Source organism: Anopheles gambiae, chromosome 2, assembly GCF_943734735.2.
Source record: "Anopheles gambiae chromosome 2, idAnoGambNW_F1_1, whole genome shotgun sequence".
Lineage (NCBI taxonomy): Eukaryota > Metazoa > Arthropoda > Insecta > Diptera > Culicidae > Anopheles > Anopheles gambiae.
Window position 1 is genome coordinate 6,704,136 of NC_064601.1, and position 18,425 is coordinate 6,722,560.

General features: G+C 46.9%; 3 protein-coding genes across 3 annotated transcripts; all 3 read left to right on the forward strand.

Moving 5' to 3' along the window:
* Positions 1-7,051: 7,051 nt before the first annotated feature.
* LOC4577422 (uncharacterized) lies at positions 7,052-12,079 on the forward strand. The gene is made up of 3 exons (XM_001238496.4): positions 7,052-8,122; positions 11,044-11,298; positions 11,382-12,079. The coding sequence occupies exons 1-3, from the start codon at positions 8,099-8,101 to the stop codon at positions 11,514-11,516; spliced, it is 414 nt and encodes a 137-aa protein (XP_001238497.3). The 5' UTR covers positions 7,052-8,098; the 3' UTR covers positions 11,517-12,079.
* A 1,479-nt stretch (positions 12,080-13,558) lies between these two features.
* Positions 13,559-15,397, forward strand: LOC1281561 (diphosphomevalonate decarboxylase). The gene is made up of 6 exons (XM_321487.4): positions 13,559-13,770; positions 13,856-13,926; positions 14,020-14,134; positions 14,194-14,328; positions 14,401-14,726; positions 14,790-15,397. Exons 1-6 carry the CDS (start codon positions 13,716-13,718, stop codon positions 15,234-15,236), a joined length of 1,149 nt encoding a protein of 382 aa, XP_321487.3. The 5' UTR covers positions 13,559-13,715; the 3' UTR covers positions 15,237-15,397.
* Positions 15,398-15,476: 79 nt separating this feature from the next.
* Positions 15,477-18,340, forward strand: LOC1281560 (peroxisomal ATPase PEX6). Its single transcript, XM_321486.6, has 2 exons — positions 15,477-18,017; positions 18,090-18,340. The coding sequence occupies exons 1-2, from the start codon at positions 15,653-15,655 to the stop codon at positions 18,230-18,232; spliced, it is 2,508 nt and encodes an 835-aa protein (XP_321486.5). The 5' UTR covers positions 15,477-15,652; the 3' UTR covers positions 18,233-18,340.
* Positions 18,341-18,425: the final 85 nt, after the last annotated feature.

Sequence of the window (18,425 nt, forward strand, 5' to 3'; positions counted from 1 at the left end):
TTACGATCGTTCACTCTCTTTCTGATCCTCTGACGATCAATCCCGCTTCTGCAATATGCGCTCTCTCTTTATTCCCGCTGCTATACTTTCTACTGATAGTTGCTGAGCGAACAATCACACGAAAGGAGAGTGAAAAAAACCGTGGATCGAAAACGATCCACGTAGCGCCAAGAGTGTTAAACTTTGGAGACGACGCTACAAAATATTGCATGTTCTCTTGCGTAAAACTAAGCACGCTCAAATTTTTTTCACAATTATTTAAACTCATGTAAGTAGATGTCTTGCGTTGAGCCTATTTATTCCAAATATTTTTCACGCAACGACCTACACGAGGCACGAGTTTTGATATGATATTTTTTTACAATTTGCAGATAGCTGTTTTGTGTTTTTTTTAACCAAAAATGATAAAAAATTCGACTGCCGGATGATTATGCTGTCATGTTTTACAAATTAACTATTATTACTTCCTATATTTTGTTTAACAAAAATAGTTAGCGGAATTTGTGAAGGCGATTTTCTTAACAACACAAAAGCGCTCTAGGTACTGACAAAATACTCAATATGATTTTGATCCTATATGTACAATAAAAATGCTTCAATCTCAGCGACCGACAGACTTTACAATTAAAAGAGCCAATTTTTACAAAAATGTTCAAAATTTCCAAGTGAAGCGCCCAATAGATAAACCGAGAGTGAAAATGTGTGAAAGTTATATGAAATATATGAAACGTTACCGCGCGGCCACATGAGGTGAAATATCCCAAGCGCCACAGATTAAGCTTAAACGACTGGAAAATTGAATATCCATAGAAAAAAATGAAAGCTCCACAGCTTCATTGGTTTGATCAATAGATGGCGTATTAAAACTAATCATTATATTGCTATCCTTTTCTTGCAAAGTGTTTCGACAAGTTTCTTCTTATCATGACCTATATAGCCTTCTAACTTTCTGAGCAAAAATCTGTATAAATGGACGTGTGGTCAGATACGTGGGTATCAACACCAACGACCATTACTCAAATCTCACTTGCTTCAGTGCTGGTGGTTTCCATTGGAGTTTAGTATTTAAACAATCGTATCGCCATTCTAGTTCTAGCGATGCATAACTTCAATGCGAAACCATACAACAGTACAGAGGAAATGAGAAAGCTCTCCTTTAAGCGATGAAGCTCCACTGGTTGGAGTATCCCACCAATAGATAGCGCCATCAGCTTTTTTGCTATTTTTAGAATGCATGAGTCGTTTGCCGTCTGCTAAACGAAGTCTTTATATATTCCATTTAGGTAGAGAGCTTGAGTCGTTTAGAAGGCGTTTAGTGGTCGTTTAGTGGATTTGTGGCACTTGGGAGTTGCTGAGAGAACAATCACAGGAAATGAGAGTGAAAAAACCGTTGATTGAAAACGATCCACGCAGTGACCAGACTGTTTAACTGTGGAGAAGACGCTACAATATATTGCATGTTCTCTTGCGTAAAACAAAGCACGCTCTATTTTTTTTCACAATTGTTTAAACTCGTGTAAGTAGATGTCTTGCGTTGAGCCTATTTATTCCAAATATTTTTCATGCAACGACCTATACGAGGCACGAGCTTTGATATGATATTTTTTTACAATTTTCAGATAGCTGTTTTGTGTTTTTTTAAGCCAAAAATGATAAAAACTCGACTGCATTGAATGAAATGTTATGCATTATACCATTGTTTTGCCATATAAGCCGGATGATTATGCTGTTAATTTTTTACAATTTAACTATCATTACTTTCTGTATTTTCTTTAAACAAAAATAGTTAGCGTAACAATTTGTGAAGGCGATTTTCTTAACAACACAAAAGCGCTCTAGGTACTGACAAAATACTTAATATGAATTCGATCATATATCATATATCATAGATCATATATGTACAATAAAAACGCTTCAATCTCAGCGACCGACAAACTTTATGATTGAAAGAGCCAATTTTTACAAAATATTCCAAAGGAAGCGCCCAATAGATAAACCGAGTGTAAAAATGTGTGAAAGCTATATGAAATATATTAAACGTTAGGATTCGCCATCTCTAAATCAAAGAGCCGCATGCGGCTCGCGAGCCGTACTTTGTCGATTGCCGTTCTATCCCTATTCATCAGACTATTGTTCATTATGAAAACCTTGCATAGGTTGTAAAAAGGGCCAACATTTTATTAAGCTTAAGTATTTTAATATGCATTTTGTTTTGTTTGTATTTTGTTTTTAGAGTAAAACGGTGTGAAAAATATAATCATTTATATTTTTTGTTGTTGTGCTGCTAGAGAAAGAACATTTGCCCATAGTTGATGCACAACAGATCGAGCAGGAAGGAAGCTTAAGTTGAAAGAGAACGCTAAAACATGAAAGAGAGAAGAGATACGTGAAAACATCGCTTAGTTAGGAAGACTCGATTGACCGTGCCCACGAAAAATCCAAATAATCTTAGCTAAAGGCACCTATACACTGTTGGTTCACACGATCGTTTCTTTCATAAATGTCGTTATAAATATGGTAATCCGTTAGAATAATTTTCAACGCACATTCATATTTCACCAACGTCTTACACGAGCAGTTCTGTGAGTATTATTCGTGAATGTGATTATTATTAAGGCTTCTGTAGATTAACGATTTGATGGCGTACTTGCAATAAAAAAGTATTAATACAAATAAATCGATCAAATTAAAATAATTAAACACATCGCACATAATTGATTCGACCATGCATGTGGGCCGTGCTTATACAAAAAAACCAACTCTCTCTATCAAAACTCGGTCAAACAACATAGGTCTATCTGTAATAAATGAAACAAAAAAAACTAAACAACACTACAGATAAGCAGCATGAGAATTAAGCATAAGGTTATCTGCCTGAAATACCTCGAAGCGCATAGTAGATAAGCGCCTTTGTACCTTCCGCATTCTCTGATATTAAGCACGAACTGTCCCAAAAGGGGCTCCATTACATGAGGCATTCCCCCTTTTTTCCTGCCTGTCATCGTCATCGTGGTTCCGATCGTGTGCGATAGTGCAAAATCACGATGACCTTCCGTGGGCATGGCTCACATCAAGCAGCCCGTTACAGCTGTCCATTTTGGGTGGTGTTTGCTTTTGGCGCCTATCAGCTAGAGGTTTCCCCGAACATGTCATAATCAGTCATATAGTTTTTTTGTTGTTGTTGGTTACATTCATGGACAACCGCATCTATTACAATGTTGTGTGCACTGATGTACAGTAAAATGCAATAATGCTAGTGATTTGCCGAATATCTCATAGAATTGTTTAAATATTACAGTTTTTACATTATGTCTTTTTTCCTATCCACATGTTGCTTCCTAGGTAAACAAATGTAAATAAAAAATCTATCGATAAAACAGGATTCCTACTACGTATTCTTTGCCAGGAACTCTAATTATCGTTTAATTAATCTATCTACACGATAGTCTAAGTTAAATCTTCTTAAAACCTCGTAAGGCAGCTGCATACTGTAATAAACTATCATAAAATTCCATATACAAGATGTTCAAGGGAATCTAAAGCTATTCCCTAAGACTGACGCTGTTATACGATCGTCGTATGAATACACACGCCCTCAGATATTGCGAAATAAGTGTCATTCTACTGCCAGATGTTCACCTTCATTCATTTGCACAGCAAGCTTGTTAGTCACGCTTCCGATCTTCCTCAGAATGCTATCATAAAATTGAAACCGAAAATCGCCGTTCACGTCACACACACCGCACAGTCCACATCCTGTTTGCACAACCGGCTTCCCAAATACCCCACCGACATGTTAAAACGTGTCCCATAAAACATGTGCTCGGCCAACGTCACACTGGCGCAATGCGAGAGGCCCGAGAAGGGGGCAGATCGCCTTCACTTTGTTCGGATGCCGCCACGATGACGCCGGAAGCATGCGACGTCATTACCCAAGCCGAACGCTGCTGCCGCGGCTACCCGTCTGCCGGCCAAAGCAGGTCCCTTAGCAACACCGCTGCCAAAATGATCCTCCGCAAAAGGCCATCATCTCTGCGCAAGTGAGTTGATCACCGAGGCGTATCTTCTACGTGGTGTTCTTCCTCGCGTCGACCAGAAGTCGTCGACCACTGGTCAGTGGCGCGGTTGATCATAGCAAGTGGTCTCGTCAAATTGTGTCAATGGCAGCTACGAACTCCAAACAGACATACAACGGGTCCAACGATCGCCGGCGGACCATCTCGCCTTCTCTTTCATTGCGATCTTCGATCTTGCGCTGGTCGCGTACGGTCAGCTGTTGCAAATTCGTTAGCCGTCTGACGGTTGCCGTCGGCAAAGGACCACAGCATTACTCATCACCATCATCATCAGCTGTGGCCGGGCTGAATCGGGCAGCCGGACACGCCTCAGCGTGCCGCGAACATTCCATTCCGTTGCGGTCCGCATCGTAACGATCGCCCTTCTTCACATCTCGTTCGCTTGCGGCCGGGAGCCGGCGCTGGCGGCCGGGGCGATAAGATCCGCGTGGCCGAAACACTCATACACGAAATAACTTGTAAATGGTTTCGAAGAATTCTATTTACCTTTTTTTTGTTGCTGTGTGTTTGAGGGTATGTTTCGCACGTTGATCTGCTTATCCCCGTGTTGTGCGAACGTGCGAACGTGCCACGATGGGGCTCGAGCATGCGCCTGGTCGTTGGTATGATTTTTTCCCCCCCACTTGGTCGATTGTTGGACAGTGGAAGGTGGGGCTGGTTGCGAATTTCTCGTTCAAACATGTTTTCTGCTGTCTCATCATGAGAAATCGTTCAGCATTGAACATGACCATGCGGACTACCTGCCGCTCCACTTTCTTTCACCGCACCGGTGTGGGTAGGCTAGCAACGGACCAGCCGTATTGCATCAGATTGCAAAGGTGATCACGTGAGAAAACGCTGCACCATGGCACATGCTCGCCAGCTTGCGGAAATGCCACAAAATCCGGAGAAGGTTTGGTGGTTCGTGGGCATTCCTTCGATGCTGCCTTTTGCGGCAGGGTTAGCGGCGTTCGATCGTTTTTAGCGAGAGACGTGGTGATCCTCACGTAGACAGGAACGATCAACCCTTGGGGGTTTGATTTTAAATAGGCTTGTATTGTTTCAGCAGCATTATTTTTAATAAGTTGAGCACACTATATAACAATACCTCGCAACTGTTTCAGGTTTACTGCGATTAATATAATTAAAAGGAAAAAAAACAGATGTTAACATTAAATTTGTTTGTCACTGTAAGGTTGCTCGTGCTCACGTGAAGATCGTGCTTTTTTGTATTGGATTTATCTCTTCTTTTTTGTAACCAAATTCCGTTTTGCTCAAATATTCAGACAGTTTCCTGTCTGCCTTCGATACGTTTCCAAAGATATTTCAATTTCAATGAAATCCACTCTGCAGAGCAAACAACCAGCGAAAATTTCCTCTCATCATGCTATCAATTACACAATTACCAGTAATCGCTAATCGCGGTATTGTTCCGCTTAAACTTACTACAATTACTTAATCCCAGCCACTGACTAATTGATTGCGCCTTCTGGGATATTTACACAATACTTTATGCAATGGAGATAATCAACCCACCGCGGACGGAAAATAACCGACGACACCGACGGGACGAATGACATAAGTCAGGAGGTAAGTCATACACACACCGCCCTCACTGATAACGGAAGCAGCGAATTCCAAAGAAGTGATCAATCGTGGGTATCCCCCAAAACAATCCCTTAAAAGGGCTTACAGGTCGCATTAGCTTTCGCAAAGCTTCACATGGGCAGTCCCCTGGAGTTATCAATATGACTGACGCAAACTTAAGCCGACGGGGGTGGGAAAGGCCATGCAATTTTATCGATCACGACCGACATTTATTGGCAAGCTTATAGGTCGCAGACATGCGCGTACAGAGAGACACAGATTAAAATGGGTGATTTGATGGGGGGAAATTTATAAAATTAATGCACTTTTTTGTTGATGTTACGACGTAAAACACGTCAGAGGTTTGGTGGATTTCCCCAGCAAAAGAAAGGCACCATGCGCCATATATCCATCCACCTTTGCAGAGATATTATCAGATATGAAGTGGGGCAAAACTGTGCTCCCAACACCTAAACCGTGACTAGGCAGTCGGGTCACGAGGACGCCCTTTTTCCCAAATGGCAGCGTCTAGCCGCGCGTTCAAACATTTCCTTCCGCCGTGCGTCACTCGTCACACCGACGTCATCGTAGAAAACCCATGACTTCGATAACGAATTGTTAGCTTATCAGTGCGCTATCGTGATGTGATTCTGTGCGCCCTGTTATGAATACCTTGCGGCATCATCATCACCATCATCACCGGTCGTCTCCGATCAGCCACCCGTCAAATGCTGGAAGGATCGCCCACTTGAGCGCCGTACAATGATAAGACAGTGAAGAGACATCTCTTTGCATCACTGTCTATCTCATCCATCAAACCCCGGGGGGAGTTGGGGTGTGAACTCATGTGCCCAAGTGTCTTATATCTGAGTTGGTGCATTGTTTTCAATTCTCAACTAGGACAGATGCAGCATAGTGGCCACTGTCGAGCGTAATTCTTGTACTGCACGACAACTTTCATCATGTGACCGAGACCCGGGGGGGAATTTCCGGGTTTCCCCCAGGTACTCAGAAATCGTGGGGGAATGTCCACAGTCCAAGGTAATTAAACTGTTGTGACACCCTCACGTGTTCGAACCTTTCCCAATCGATCATGGCATGGTTGTTCCCATCGCGCGGTGTTGCAATAATTGTTCCAGCTTCTGCCCGTCAATCAGCAGGGCCAAACCCTGCAGCATAGCATAACAGCGCTAACGACTATTCAAATGCTTGACCTTGTGCACAGAGAGTCTGTCAACGTACAATTTAATGCTTCTACGATCGTATCCCGCGCAAATAGGCACGATCGTACGCGATGAATTGAAGTGCGAGTAAAAGCAGCAGCGAGTAGTAGTAATTCGATTGTACTTGACGCCCGTCCAAAGGTTGAGCCGTGTGTTGCATTATCGCCGGACCGAAGATTATAACGCAAAATAAACTGCGCAACATTGTTTGGCGACGAGCCGTAGTACTCCGTGTAGTAAAAGCTGGCTGGCCTGGCCTGGCTGTTCTCTCCAACAATCAGGGAAAGGAATTCCATTCATCTTCTCGATTAACCAGCGCCATCGTTTGCCCGTTTGCCGTGCCGCGTCCCTGTGTTGTGGCGCCTCGTGATGCAATGGAGTGAAATTGTTGAGCGATGCGAAAAAGGGAGTTCCCTTGCGCGCTAATCAGTGCGCACAGATCAGTGCCCGCCACTGCAACGTGATCCGAATCAGTCGCGCAATATTTAGGGCTACTCGTGGCGGTTGTAGGGGGGGCGGGGGGACCATCACATCAAGTGTCGTGCAGTGGGACGCGTCTCAGAAAAAGGGTGCGATTCACCCCACGAGCGAACGGTGCTATTGATCACGATTCTCTCACGAGACCTCGCGATGAGGATGCAAAAGCTGCGAAGGGGCGCACGCGGTCGGTACTCCTCAAAAACAAAATTGAGCTACACTTACTTCTCCACGGCTACGATAAGCGCGGGGAGCCAGCGGGTGCCAGCGAAAGACTCCCAAGCAGCCAATCACAGGCCCGGACCGAGTGCGCTCCTTCGTACGCACACACATACACACCCAGCAGGCGAACGAGATAGCGCGAACCGAGCTAATGCGCGAGCAACGGACGGCAAGGTGCCCAAGGAGCGCGTGGAAGTAGCTATGGGCGGTATTTTCCGGTTGTGTATAAATAAATAGTACTGCCGGTTACCGTCAACGAGCAGCCTCACTTCATTGATAGCATTCGATCGGGACGGTACTCGGCGTCGGTCTTGGGAAAAAGTGTGACGCGAGCGCCTGGTGGAAAGCAATAGCGTGTGTCAAAAGGATTCGCAAAACCCGTGTGACTCGGTGGACTCAAGTGTGACTCAAGTGTGCTAGTGGACATTGTTTGCAAGAGGAGAAGGAGACATTTTCGCTTACAAACGAAGTGCGTTCAATAAGGACATTTTGCAGTTGAAAGATAAAACAGTGCAGAAGAGTACACATTCAGCGATGGAGTTCAAAAGCAGCAAAAAGGTATGCATTGCTAGTAGAATTCGCAGCAAAGTATTGTATAGATAGCTTGATCAAAAGTGACCAAGAAAGGAACGAACAATTACGATCATGTGGGGAGAATAATTAACAATGAAGAGCACTTTAACAGAGATATCAACATTATCAAATGTTGAACAATTTAATAGGGTGATCGGTGATCACGTTTTGACTTGGAATTTTGTTCTTAAAAATATCCTGGAAGACGTTAAACAAATTGAAACTTAAGCTTAAAACAAGCACTAGCGATCGTTCTGGATTGTTCCATCGGTGGGATTGGGAGAGATTGCAAGAGTTCCCAGGAAAGATGGTTATCATCTGTCTAGGGAATTCAAGGAATCTTGCTTTGATTAGCTGTTTGTCTTTTTCCTCCCTTTTGCTGTTAACCACCAGCAGGTCTTAGTGACTCTAAGCGCAGATGATTAGTAATCAGTGACTTGTTGATCAGTAAATTACCACTGAATGTAGTCGATCAACCCATACCGACCCAAGACGTCAAGCTGTCTTTGGTACAAAAATACCCAGATCGTAAATATATCTCACAAAACATGTTCACGTGCAAAACCAAACAAATCTGCGTGCGTAATTCGCTTATCTACGCGCACGCGAAAAAGAAATGCAACGAGTAAGGAGGCTCGTACCTTTTCTAGTCATCAAAGCTAGACAAGTGGAACGGTGTGTCATCCCATCAGTTTGGCCACCCCACCCGTCTGACGAAAGGGTGGTCACGAGCAGCGACGTAACGACCGTCGCTGTGTATTATCGACCCGTGGTTCATGATATCGACGAGTGGTTTGACATGAGTCAACCCTTCTGTGCGACTTACAACGGTGAGACTCAGATTTCTTTTATCCTGCCTCCAGCTCACCTGACAAGCGTTCAATTGTATGAGCAAACACCTGAGCGCTAATTGCAGCCAGACTGAGTCATTATTATTGTTTTGCCGTTCAAATTTAGCCCAGGCGGGCCCAGTTGATGGTGCGGTGTCCTTATCAGGGTCAGGCCTGCACAGAAGCCAAAACGGGCGCGATTGATAATTGTATTGCAATGTGATGAAATAGTGTTGCAATTCGCACACACACACACACACCTCGCTCGATCGTGATTACCGGGCCGGGCTGTTTATCGTCGAGTGCTGATCTTCTTCCTTATCAGCGCAGTGATCTCATCGCGGGCGGCATCCGAGCGCCACCATATCACGTGAGGACCGCAGCACAGAATGTGTTTAGTTGTTTACCGTGTCACATCGCACCGTATCACCGAGTTGTTTAGAGAAATGGCCTCCGGGCAGGCGCTCGACCCCGTGCCCGGTGACAGTGTCACTAAACGCAACCAATGGCGGTCAACGGCCCGTGAGGGGGGCACCCCGAGATGCACTTGGCCGGCTATGGCGCCCTTGGCTGATTGATTGTTTTGATCGTTGGATCAGTGTGTCAGCGTGGCCCGTTATCATGACCGCGTGCCCGACACCACGCCCAAGATGATGATAGTTCCGGATCCGCTCGTTGATAAGCCTCCAATGTCGCATTGTGTGTGTGACGTAGTGTCGCAGCTGGTGCGTTCTACACAATGCCTGGTCCAATACCGCCCTTCTTACCCGAGACGTCATGAAAGCAGGAGCAGATTTCGGCACCGCTTTGGTACCAAATTGAAAGATTGGGCTTGATCATGGGTACACCAAATTTAATCCCACGAAGATCACAACAAGCTCTCCGCGGTGCCCTTAGCAACTGGTTGGTGGTTGGGGGCTTTTTTCGGGATCTTGCTGCGGATCGTCTTCGAGATCACCGGAGAGAGTGTGTGTGAGTGTGAGAGAAAGAAAGAGAAAGAAAGAGAGAGTGATGTAATTTGTGCTCGTTTAGCTTGAACGATAACCTACGGAAGGAGCAAGAAGTGATGTCATGAATAAATCCCGTACCACATCACTCACAGCTGATGTGGCTCTGATGCTGGCGTGTACAAGGTTTGGACAAATCGAGCGAACCCACTCGGAGACAGCGCGTGCGCGCATGTGTTGAGTCTGCGATCCTGCCGGGAATCGAGTTGTTTACCAGCACAACGTGTCGAAGAAAAAGGGGAAAACTGTGTCACGGCCTGTCGGTCGCATGGTGCTTATCTGCATGGTGCTCTCACGGGTAGTGCATCGGGGGGATGCTAGTAGCCATGTCACCAGCGCAAAACATGCCCCACGCGGTGTGATCACAGTGGATCGCTGTCGTCATGCTGCCGGATTCTTCGCTACTTTTCGCCACCTTCTATGGGAGTGTCTGTCAGTGGGACCCCCCCCCCCCCCACCCTCTTGTTGTGGGTCTAAGATTGGGAATCTCCACCGACTACGACCACGAACCGATCACGATCCGTCTAGCATGGTGACGAACCCCTGTCGATCACACCGGTGACGGATGGGGAAGTTTTTTAACGGCCATCGATCCTCACACCCCTTATCAACCGACGCGGATGTGGGAGTGTTGCAATCACCATCTCGCCATGCTGCACGTTGAAAGACGTGCAAATGTCAGTGCGAGGGTGGGATTTCGAACTGGCCGCCGGCCTCGGTGGGTGGCATTTTGTGCATAGTGCCAGGGTCAAAGACTCCCACCCATCCCGAACAGATGATTCAGAACTCACCAGTAGATTGCCAGCAGCACAAGGAACAAAACCAGCTTATCAAAATGGTTTGTTGCACGAAAGCAACAAAAGTGACCAACCATGGCGTTGTTTTGTTTACTCACAAAGTGACCCCCGAGTTTGACATGCCCGGTGCGATTGGTGTGTGCGTGACACTGGACTTTGGTTCCCACAACCTTCGGACTGATCATCCGCATCGTTGGATGATTTGCATCTTTCTCCATCCCATCCCGTACAAAGACTGATCGTTTCCTTTTTTCTATCTCTCTCCCCTATAGATGGTGATTTCCCTCCGGGTAGTGTTGGTGCTGGTGTGCCTGGTTAGCCTTATTTCACACGCCTCGGCAAGACCGTCGAGCGTGCGGCACAGCAAACAACTGCGTCTTATAGATCATCTGCTTCGCAGCAGGACAGCAGCCGAGAGCAGGAAGCCTCACCATCACAATGCCGACCATCAGCATCGCCGGAGATCGGCAGATTATGAAGATTTCTACGACGCGGATTACAAACGTGTGCAGCAGTGTTACGAAGACGTAAGTTGTCCCTACGCAGCACTTCCAGCAAAGATGCAGCTGATTAATGTCTTTGTTTCCACTTTTTCCGTAATCACCAACAGGAGGACATAAACGAGCTTTGCCAGCGCTGTTCGAAGGTGACCAAGTCGTCGCTAGTGTTCCCGATGTGCTGCAACAATGAGGATCACACGATGACCTGGTGCAAAGAGTACGTTTACTATGGGATACAGACGTAACCCGGCGAGATGGGTTCACTCTTCCCGGGGGGAATTCCGGGCATATTTCTCTCGTTCCAAGTTTAGCAGCCACAAGCGCAAAACCTGCACTGTATGACACCCTAGGGGAAAACTTACATCCACGATAGTATTTATTATTGATAGTGTTTGCATCATCTCATCGCCATCGGTTATTTATTCACTAGAAGAAGAAGAAGAAAAAAAGCGAATTGTTTAGCGTTCGTCTCACCCCATCTCGTCTGATATCTCATAGCAAAAAAGGAAACTGCACGCGTCTTATATAGTCCTTCAAGCCAGAGCCATCCCCTCCCAATTATTGGAGCTGTGATTGTACATAAGTTATATTGATGTCTTAGTAAATGTGTGTTTCGCACCTAAGGGAAGCAAAAACTGAGGGAGAGAAATTCGAAGGGCGAAGATACTTACCTAGCAGAAGTCACATAGTATTGCAAGAGCAACGGTCACACGCGTTTGGTAGCTAGCTGCAAGGCACGCTGTGGGCCACGAATAGTTAGAATAATTGTCTTAAAAATAAAGCTTTTTTATGTATGTGTACAAGCAGATTTCACTAGCGGAAAGGTTAGTGTTCCTAATTGCATCCGAAAAAAAAGGTTCTCGGGTTCGCTAGTCAGCGTACGTAATTAGTGGATTTGGTTTTTTGTTGATGTTATTGGCAGGAGAAAAAAAAAAACCTCCGTCCTTCATCTGTCTAATTATGATTAATGCCAATCGAATATGGCACACTAATGGATTCCAGTTCCTTAAAAATGTAAAAATACTACACTAAACAACTAAAACGAAAGAAAACATTTAGAAACGATTTCTGCAATACCAAACCAGGGTAACTGTACCAGTTTTCGGCAGGCTAGTGCAGCAGTTTCACAAAAATTGCTCACACATCAATATTTTTCATTATTTTTCTTGAAAGTGTTGTTGTTCTGGTTGATAAACTATCATAGTATGTTACAATATTTTTTATTTGCCGGTTCAAATCCTTTTTTCATAAATATTCGCGAAAATGCAAACATTGATTTTGCTCCTATTTTCGGCAGTTTGTTCCTATTTTCGGCAGGTTGTGTTCCTATTTTCGGCAGCCCGAATACGGGTCAGAAAATGTTTGTACCAATGTGAATATGTACAAAAAAATGTTTAAAGCAATTTAACACTCTTACTTTCCTAAGATTGGTGTTAAAAAGCACTTTAATTATTAATTTTATGTTGCTTATTTTGGCCCGTTTTGACAGCCATTTTGATGCGACGTTTAAACAGAGCAGCCATTGACAGTTTGATGGTTATAGCGTACGGTGCGAATTGGCTTACAAATATTTATTTTTCTCTTAAGTTAGTGCATTGTTTGTCGTAAAATTGGTGATATTTGGTACAAGAAAGGTCATATTATGTGTCGATATACGAATTGTAGTGTTCTGATCAATTTTTAAAGAAATATTCAGCCAAATTCAAAGTGTGTTATTGTTCCGAGTTTCGGCAGGAGCCCACAACATTGAGCTGTCAAAAATGAACATTTACTGTGTACCTATTTTCGGCAGCATTTAAAGTGAAAAATAACCTGTTAATCGTGATTTTAAAATTCCGAACAAGCTAGAATAAATTAAATAAGCATAAAATCTTTAATATACATCACTTTTTCATTGTTTTACTGTTCTGATTCTCTTAATCACAAAACCTGCCGAACGATTGGCTGACAGCAAAGCTGCCGAAAAAAAGTACAATTTATTTGATATTTTGGAAAATACGTAATGAAATGGTGTGAAACTTCGTATGTGAATATCAAATAAGTACACTTTCACTACAAAATTGTATTTTGTGAAATTTTTTACCGCATTTGTGCAGAATTTCACGTTTTTAGCTACCCTGCCGAAAATAGGTACACTGCCGAAAACTGGTACAGTTACCCCACGTGGCAAAAGACGACAAATCAACACAATCTTAGCGCGCATTTAAAATCACCGCGGGAGAGCGAGAGAATGTGGAACAGCAAACGTGCTCTCTTTTCTCGGAAACGTCACCCGTTTGTTTACCTCCGTGACAGCTGTTCCACGAACTGAACTCACCACGCTAAACGCTCAGTTCCGGACCACAAATACAAACCGAAGTGCAAGCTTGCTCACTCGCAGTGTAGGGGATTTCTGTGTTATTTCTTAGTTTTTTGAGTTTTTAACGTGCTGCATTGGGTTCATCATGTCCACCTCGGTCACGTGCATCGCCCCGGTCAACATTGCCATCATAAAATACTGTACGTATAGCCGATTCTCGGTCCGATCTCGGTCGGTCGGTCCGTACGGAGCTGCTCATCTTTTTTCTCCTGTACACATTTCTAGGGGGAAAGCGTGACGATGACCTGATTTTGCCGATAAACGATTCCATCAGCGTCACCCTTTCGACGGACCACGTAAGAGAGGCGTACTGGGATGCTGAATAATGCATGGAGCAGTCCTAGCGCTTACCATATCCATGCTTATTGGTTTTGTTGTTTATGTTCTAGCTACGCACGAAAACGACGATCACTGCCGGGCCCGAGATCAGCAAGAATGTGCTGCGCCTGAATGGTGTTGAGGAGTCGTTCGAAAATCCACGCATTCAACGATGCCTTCAGGAGGGTAAGGGGATATACCTTTTTTTGTGTGACCTTGTTAACAACATACTTTTGTTGTTGTAGTGAAACGGATCGCCAAAGCGTCCGGAAAGTGTTCGAAGCCGGAGATGCTGGAGTGGAACGTGCACGTCGAATCGGAGAACAACTTCCCGACAGCGGCAGGGCTAGCGTCAAGTGCGGCCGGGTATGCCTGTTTCGGTCAGTAGCGAGTCTCTTTTGTCGTTGTTTTTCTTGCTTTCTTCATGCAAATGTTTCCTTTTCCCCTTGCAGTGTACACGCTGGCCACACTGTACGGTGTCGAGAGCGAAGAGTTGAGTGGAATAGCACGCATGGGAAGTGGTTCCGCCTGTCGCAGCCTTCATTCGGGGTACGTACAGTGGGCGCGCGGGGAACGCGCCGACGGTTCCGACTCGCTGGCAGTCCAGCTGGCACCGGCATCGGCCTGGCCGGATATGCATGTACTGATACTGGTGGTTAGTGATCGCAAGAAAGCTACCGCTTCCACGCACGGTATGGCGACCAGCGTCAAAACCTCGGACTTGCTGAAGCATCGTGCTTCCGTGTGCGTCCCAGAGCGGGTAAAGTTGGTGCAAAAGGTAGAGTGGCAAGGTTTGCGTCCTGAATGAAGCAAATAACTCATTTGTTCTTGAATTTTACAGGCTATCGCAGAGAAAGACTTTGACACATTCGGCCGCATCGCCATGAAGGACAGCAATCAGTTCCACGCGATCTGTCTGGACACGTATCCGCCGTGCTTCTACCTGAACGATGTGTCACGCTCCATCATCCGCATGGTGGATCAGATCAACAATCTCGCCGAACCGAATCTCGCACCGGTAAAGGTGGCTTACAGCTTCGATGCCGGTCCGAATGCGTGCCTGTTTCTGCTGGAAAAGGATGTGGCGGAGGTGTCGGCTATCGTACGGCGTGTTTTCCCCTTCACCGGCACCTCGGCGGAAGAGTATTACAAAGGCATTCCGAACGATGAGGCGGCGATGGCAGCCATTCCACCGACTGTGCTGGACTCGTTCGCACCGGAGGAACCGAATCTGTTGCGTTACATTATTCACACCAAGGTTGGAGAAGGGCCGAAGCGCGTTGATTAGGTGTGGCATTGTAACTTTGCTGATTGTTGATCGAATATTACTCTCTTCCATTTTTATTATTTGCTTCCAAGGGCATTTTTCTCAGGTGCTTTATTTATTTGTCAAAATGGGAACGGTTTAATGTGGGTTTTGTAATAAAATGACGAAAAAAATGCATAAAATCTGCTTCGCCTTGCATATTGAAACGGTCAAAATGTGCAAAAAATTCAAAAACAAATCCATGTTTTGACAGCTCAAATGACAGCTATCAGCTGTGCCGGCCCCGTGCATTGTTTTTATTCCGTTTATGGAATCGTTTGCGTGCGAAAAATCGCAATAGTTTTCCGGCAACGATGATAGTTTCCTAGCCTAGCTCTAGTATCCGACTGAAGTGAAACCCAAACTACGTTCCGGTGGCATAATTGAGCTCTTGAAAAATGGCCGAAACACTTGGTAAACGATGGCGCTTGCTGCTGTACATCGCCCGGTTACGGTACCCCCGTTATCCGGCCTACTACTTCCCGGTGTTTGTGCTACTGCAGGGACTGAAAAAGCTTCGCTCCGACCTGAAACTGCGCCTGCTGGACTTTTACCTTCAGCCCATACCGAACGTGCTGTTCGAGCAGCTTCAATCCGACCAGTTGGTCGCCTCGGAACACACCCTCTTCGTATCGCCCACCGTCTTCCGGGAGTACGTGGTGGAGCGGGAAATCAACTGGATCAATCTCGTCCTGAAGGTGGCCAAATGCTCGGAGCAAGTGGAACCAACGCCACAAGACAAAAGCCTTGTCTCGATCATCCTCAACAAGCAGGACGTGTCGCTGCTCTGCCAGGTAGCACCGCACGCGGACGTCCCGCTCAACGCACTCTGGGTCAAGGAGAATCTGGTCGAGAACCTGAACGAACGGTACACGCGCCACACCGGTGAACGGTACTGGGCCCGGCTGCAGCGCATCACCGAGGGCCAACATTTGCCCGCCATCGTGGCGAAAGCGAACATCTTCCTCTACCAAACGCCGTACGATCTTAGCTCCGACATGGTGGATTTTATCCTCGGCCGGTACTTTGAAACGCCGCGGCTACTCTACCGCAACCACACCTACCAGGTGCCCCTGACGGAGCGCTTTCTGGGCAACACCTTCTACACGAAGCACTTTGCCGTCCTCGTGCACATGCGGTCGCTGTGGTTCAAGTGCCTAAACCTGGACTCGACGGCGGGTGCCTTCGAGATGAGCGGAATCGCGCAGAAAAGCCTTACCACGCTGCAGCAAACGACGACGTACAACAATTTCCTGCTGCCGGAACGGTTCGACGGACCCTACATGCGACCGAGCTGTCCGTTTGGGTTGCGTAAATACTTCCACTCGCTGCGCTCTTCGCTGCAGGCGTACCTGAAGATGGAAAACAATGGCCTGGTGCGGAACGGCATCTATCCGGTGTTTATGCTGCGCGGTGAGCGTGGCATCGGCAAGATGGCCGTACTCCGGTCCGTGGCCAGCGCGCTCGGCATACCGATCTACTATGCCGATTGTAGCGAAATCATGACCTCGATCAGCTCGCAAACGGAGACGAAGCTTAGCACCGCCTTCAACAAGGCGAAGGTGTGCGAACCGTTGATCATCTGTCTGGAGAACTTCGAAGTGTTCGGTGTGGACAACGAAGGCCACGAGGATCAGCGCATTACGGGTTCGTTCCAGGCGGAACTGATGACGCTCTTCGGGCGCCAGTACTCCCACCCGGTCGTGGTGGTGGCAGTGGCAAACCAGAAGGAATCCAACACACCCAAACTGACCTCCCTCTTTCTCGAGGTGATACAGCTGCATGCACCTACCACGGCCGAACGGTTGGAGCTGCTGCGCTGGATCTCCCTTGGCCATCGGTATCGGCTTCCGGTCGGCCAGCTGCAGAAGATTGCCGAGCAAAGCCAAGGCTTCACGCTGGCCGACCTGGAGCTGCTGTACGGCAATGCGCTGGAAGCGTGGCGCCGTTCGCAAGACACCGGCCGGGTAGGGTTGAACCACTTTCTCGCATTGCTCGACCACATGCAGTCCACCTTTTCGGACAGTCTCGGTGCGCCGAAGGTGCCGAAGGTGCTGTGGTCGGAGATTGGCGGACTGGCCAAGCTAAAGTCGGAGATACAAAACTCGATCGGGCTGCCGCTGCGCCACAAACACCTGATGGGGAAGAACATGCGCCGGTCGGGCATTCTGCTGTACGGGCCACCGGGCACGGGCAAGACGCTGATCGCGAAAGCCGTCGCGACCGAGTGCAACCTAAGCTTCCTGTCCGTGCAAGGGCCCGAGCTGCTGAACATGTACGTCGGCCAGAGCGAGCAGAACGTGCGGGAAGTGTTTGCCCGGGCCCGGACCGCTTCGCCCTGCGTGCTGTTTCTGGACGAGCTGGACTCGCTGGCACCGAATCGGGGCGTAAGCGGCGACTCGGGCGGCGTTATGGATCGCGTTGTGTCGCAGATGCTGAGCGAGATGGACGGCATATCGAAGGACCCGGGACAGCAGATTTTCATACTCGCAGCCACCAATCGGCCCGACCTGATCGATCCGGCACTGTTGCGACCGGGGCGGTTCGACAAGCTGCTGTACGTGGGCCCGAGCTGTACGGTGGAGGACAAGGAAAGTGTGCTGCGGGCCGTGACGGGACGGTTCCGGCTGGCGGAGACGCTTACGCTGCGCAAGATCGCGGAAAGCCTCAAACAAGACATGACCGGTGCGGACATGTACTCGATCTGTTCGAACGCATGGTTAAGTGCGGTCCGCCGAACGGTAAAGGAAGCGATCGCAGGTGGTAAGTGTTGATGAAGGCGGCGTGGTTTGAGGGGGAAACTGGTACATGAGATTTGTCCTGCTTTTTTTACAGACTCCATCGACGAAGGGCTGAATGCGGATCAAGTGATCGTGACGGAGGATGATTTCAAAGAATCGGTCAAAAAATTCATCCCCTCCATCAGTCCCGCCGATATGGCGTACTTTAATCAACTAAAAGGGAACTTTAGCGCGTGAGCGATAAATGGGGGGGGATAAGTCAAACAGGTAACGGGTTATTGTCGGGACAGGAGTAGTTAATTAGTTCTACGTACGGATTAAACTCGGTAAATGGTAAAGCTTTCATCAATTCGGTTCGGACTTCTCTTTGCAACACACCTCGATGACAACATACGATATATTATCCGGCTTATCAATCCGGCTAATCAGC

Excerpts from the sequence above, each read along its gene's own strand:
- LOC1281560 (XM_321486.6), top strand. The coding sequence starts at position 15,653 with ATGGCCGAAACACTTGGTAAACGATGGCGCTTGCTGCTGTACATCGCC. Across the intron at positions 18,018-18,089 it reads AAAGGAAGCGATCGCAGGTG|ACTCCATCGACGAAGGGCTG; the intron begins GTAAGTGTTGAT and ends CTTTTTTTACAG.
- LOC1281561 (XM_321487.4), top strand. The coding sequence starts at position 13,716 with ATGTCCACCTCGGTCACGTGCATCGCCCCGGTCAACATTGCCATCATA. Across the intron at positions 13,771-13,855 it reads CATTGCCATCATAAAATACT|GGGGAAAGCGTGACGATGAC; the intron begins GTACGTATAGCC and ends ACACATTTCTAG. Across the intron at positions 14,727-14,789 it reads GGGTAAAGTTGGTGCAAAAG|GCTATCGCAGAGAAAGACTT; the intron begins GTAGAGTGGCAA and ends TGAATTTTACAG.
- LOC4577422 (XM_001238496.4), top strand. The coding sequence starts at position 8,099 with ATGGAGTTCAAAAGCAGCAAAAAG. Across the intron at positions 8,123-11,043 it reads AGTTCAAAAGCAGCAAAAAG|ATGGTGATTTCCCTCCGGGT; the intron begins GTATGCATTGCT and ends TCTCCCCTATAG. Across the intron at positions 11,299-11,381 it reads TGCAGCAGTGTTACGAAGAC|GAGGACATAAACGAGCTTTG; the intron begins GTAAGTTGTCCC and ends AATCACCAACAG.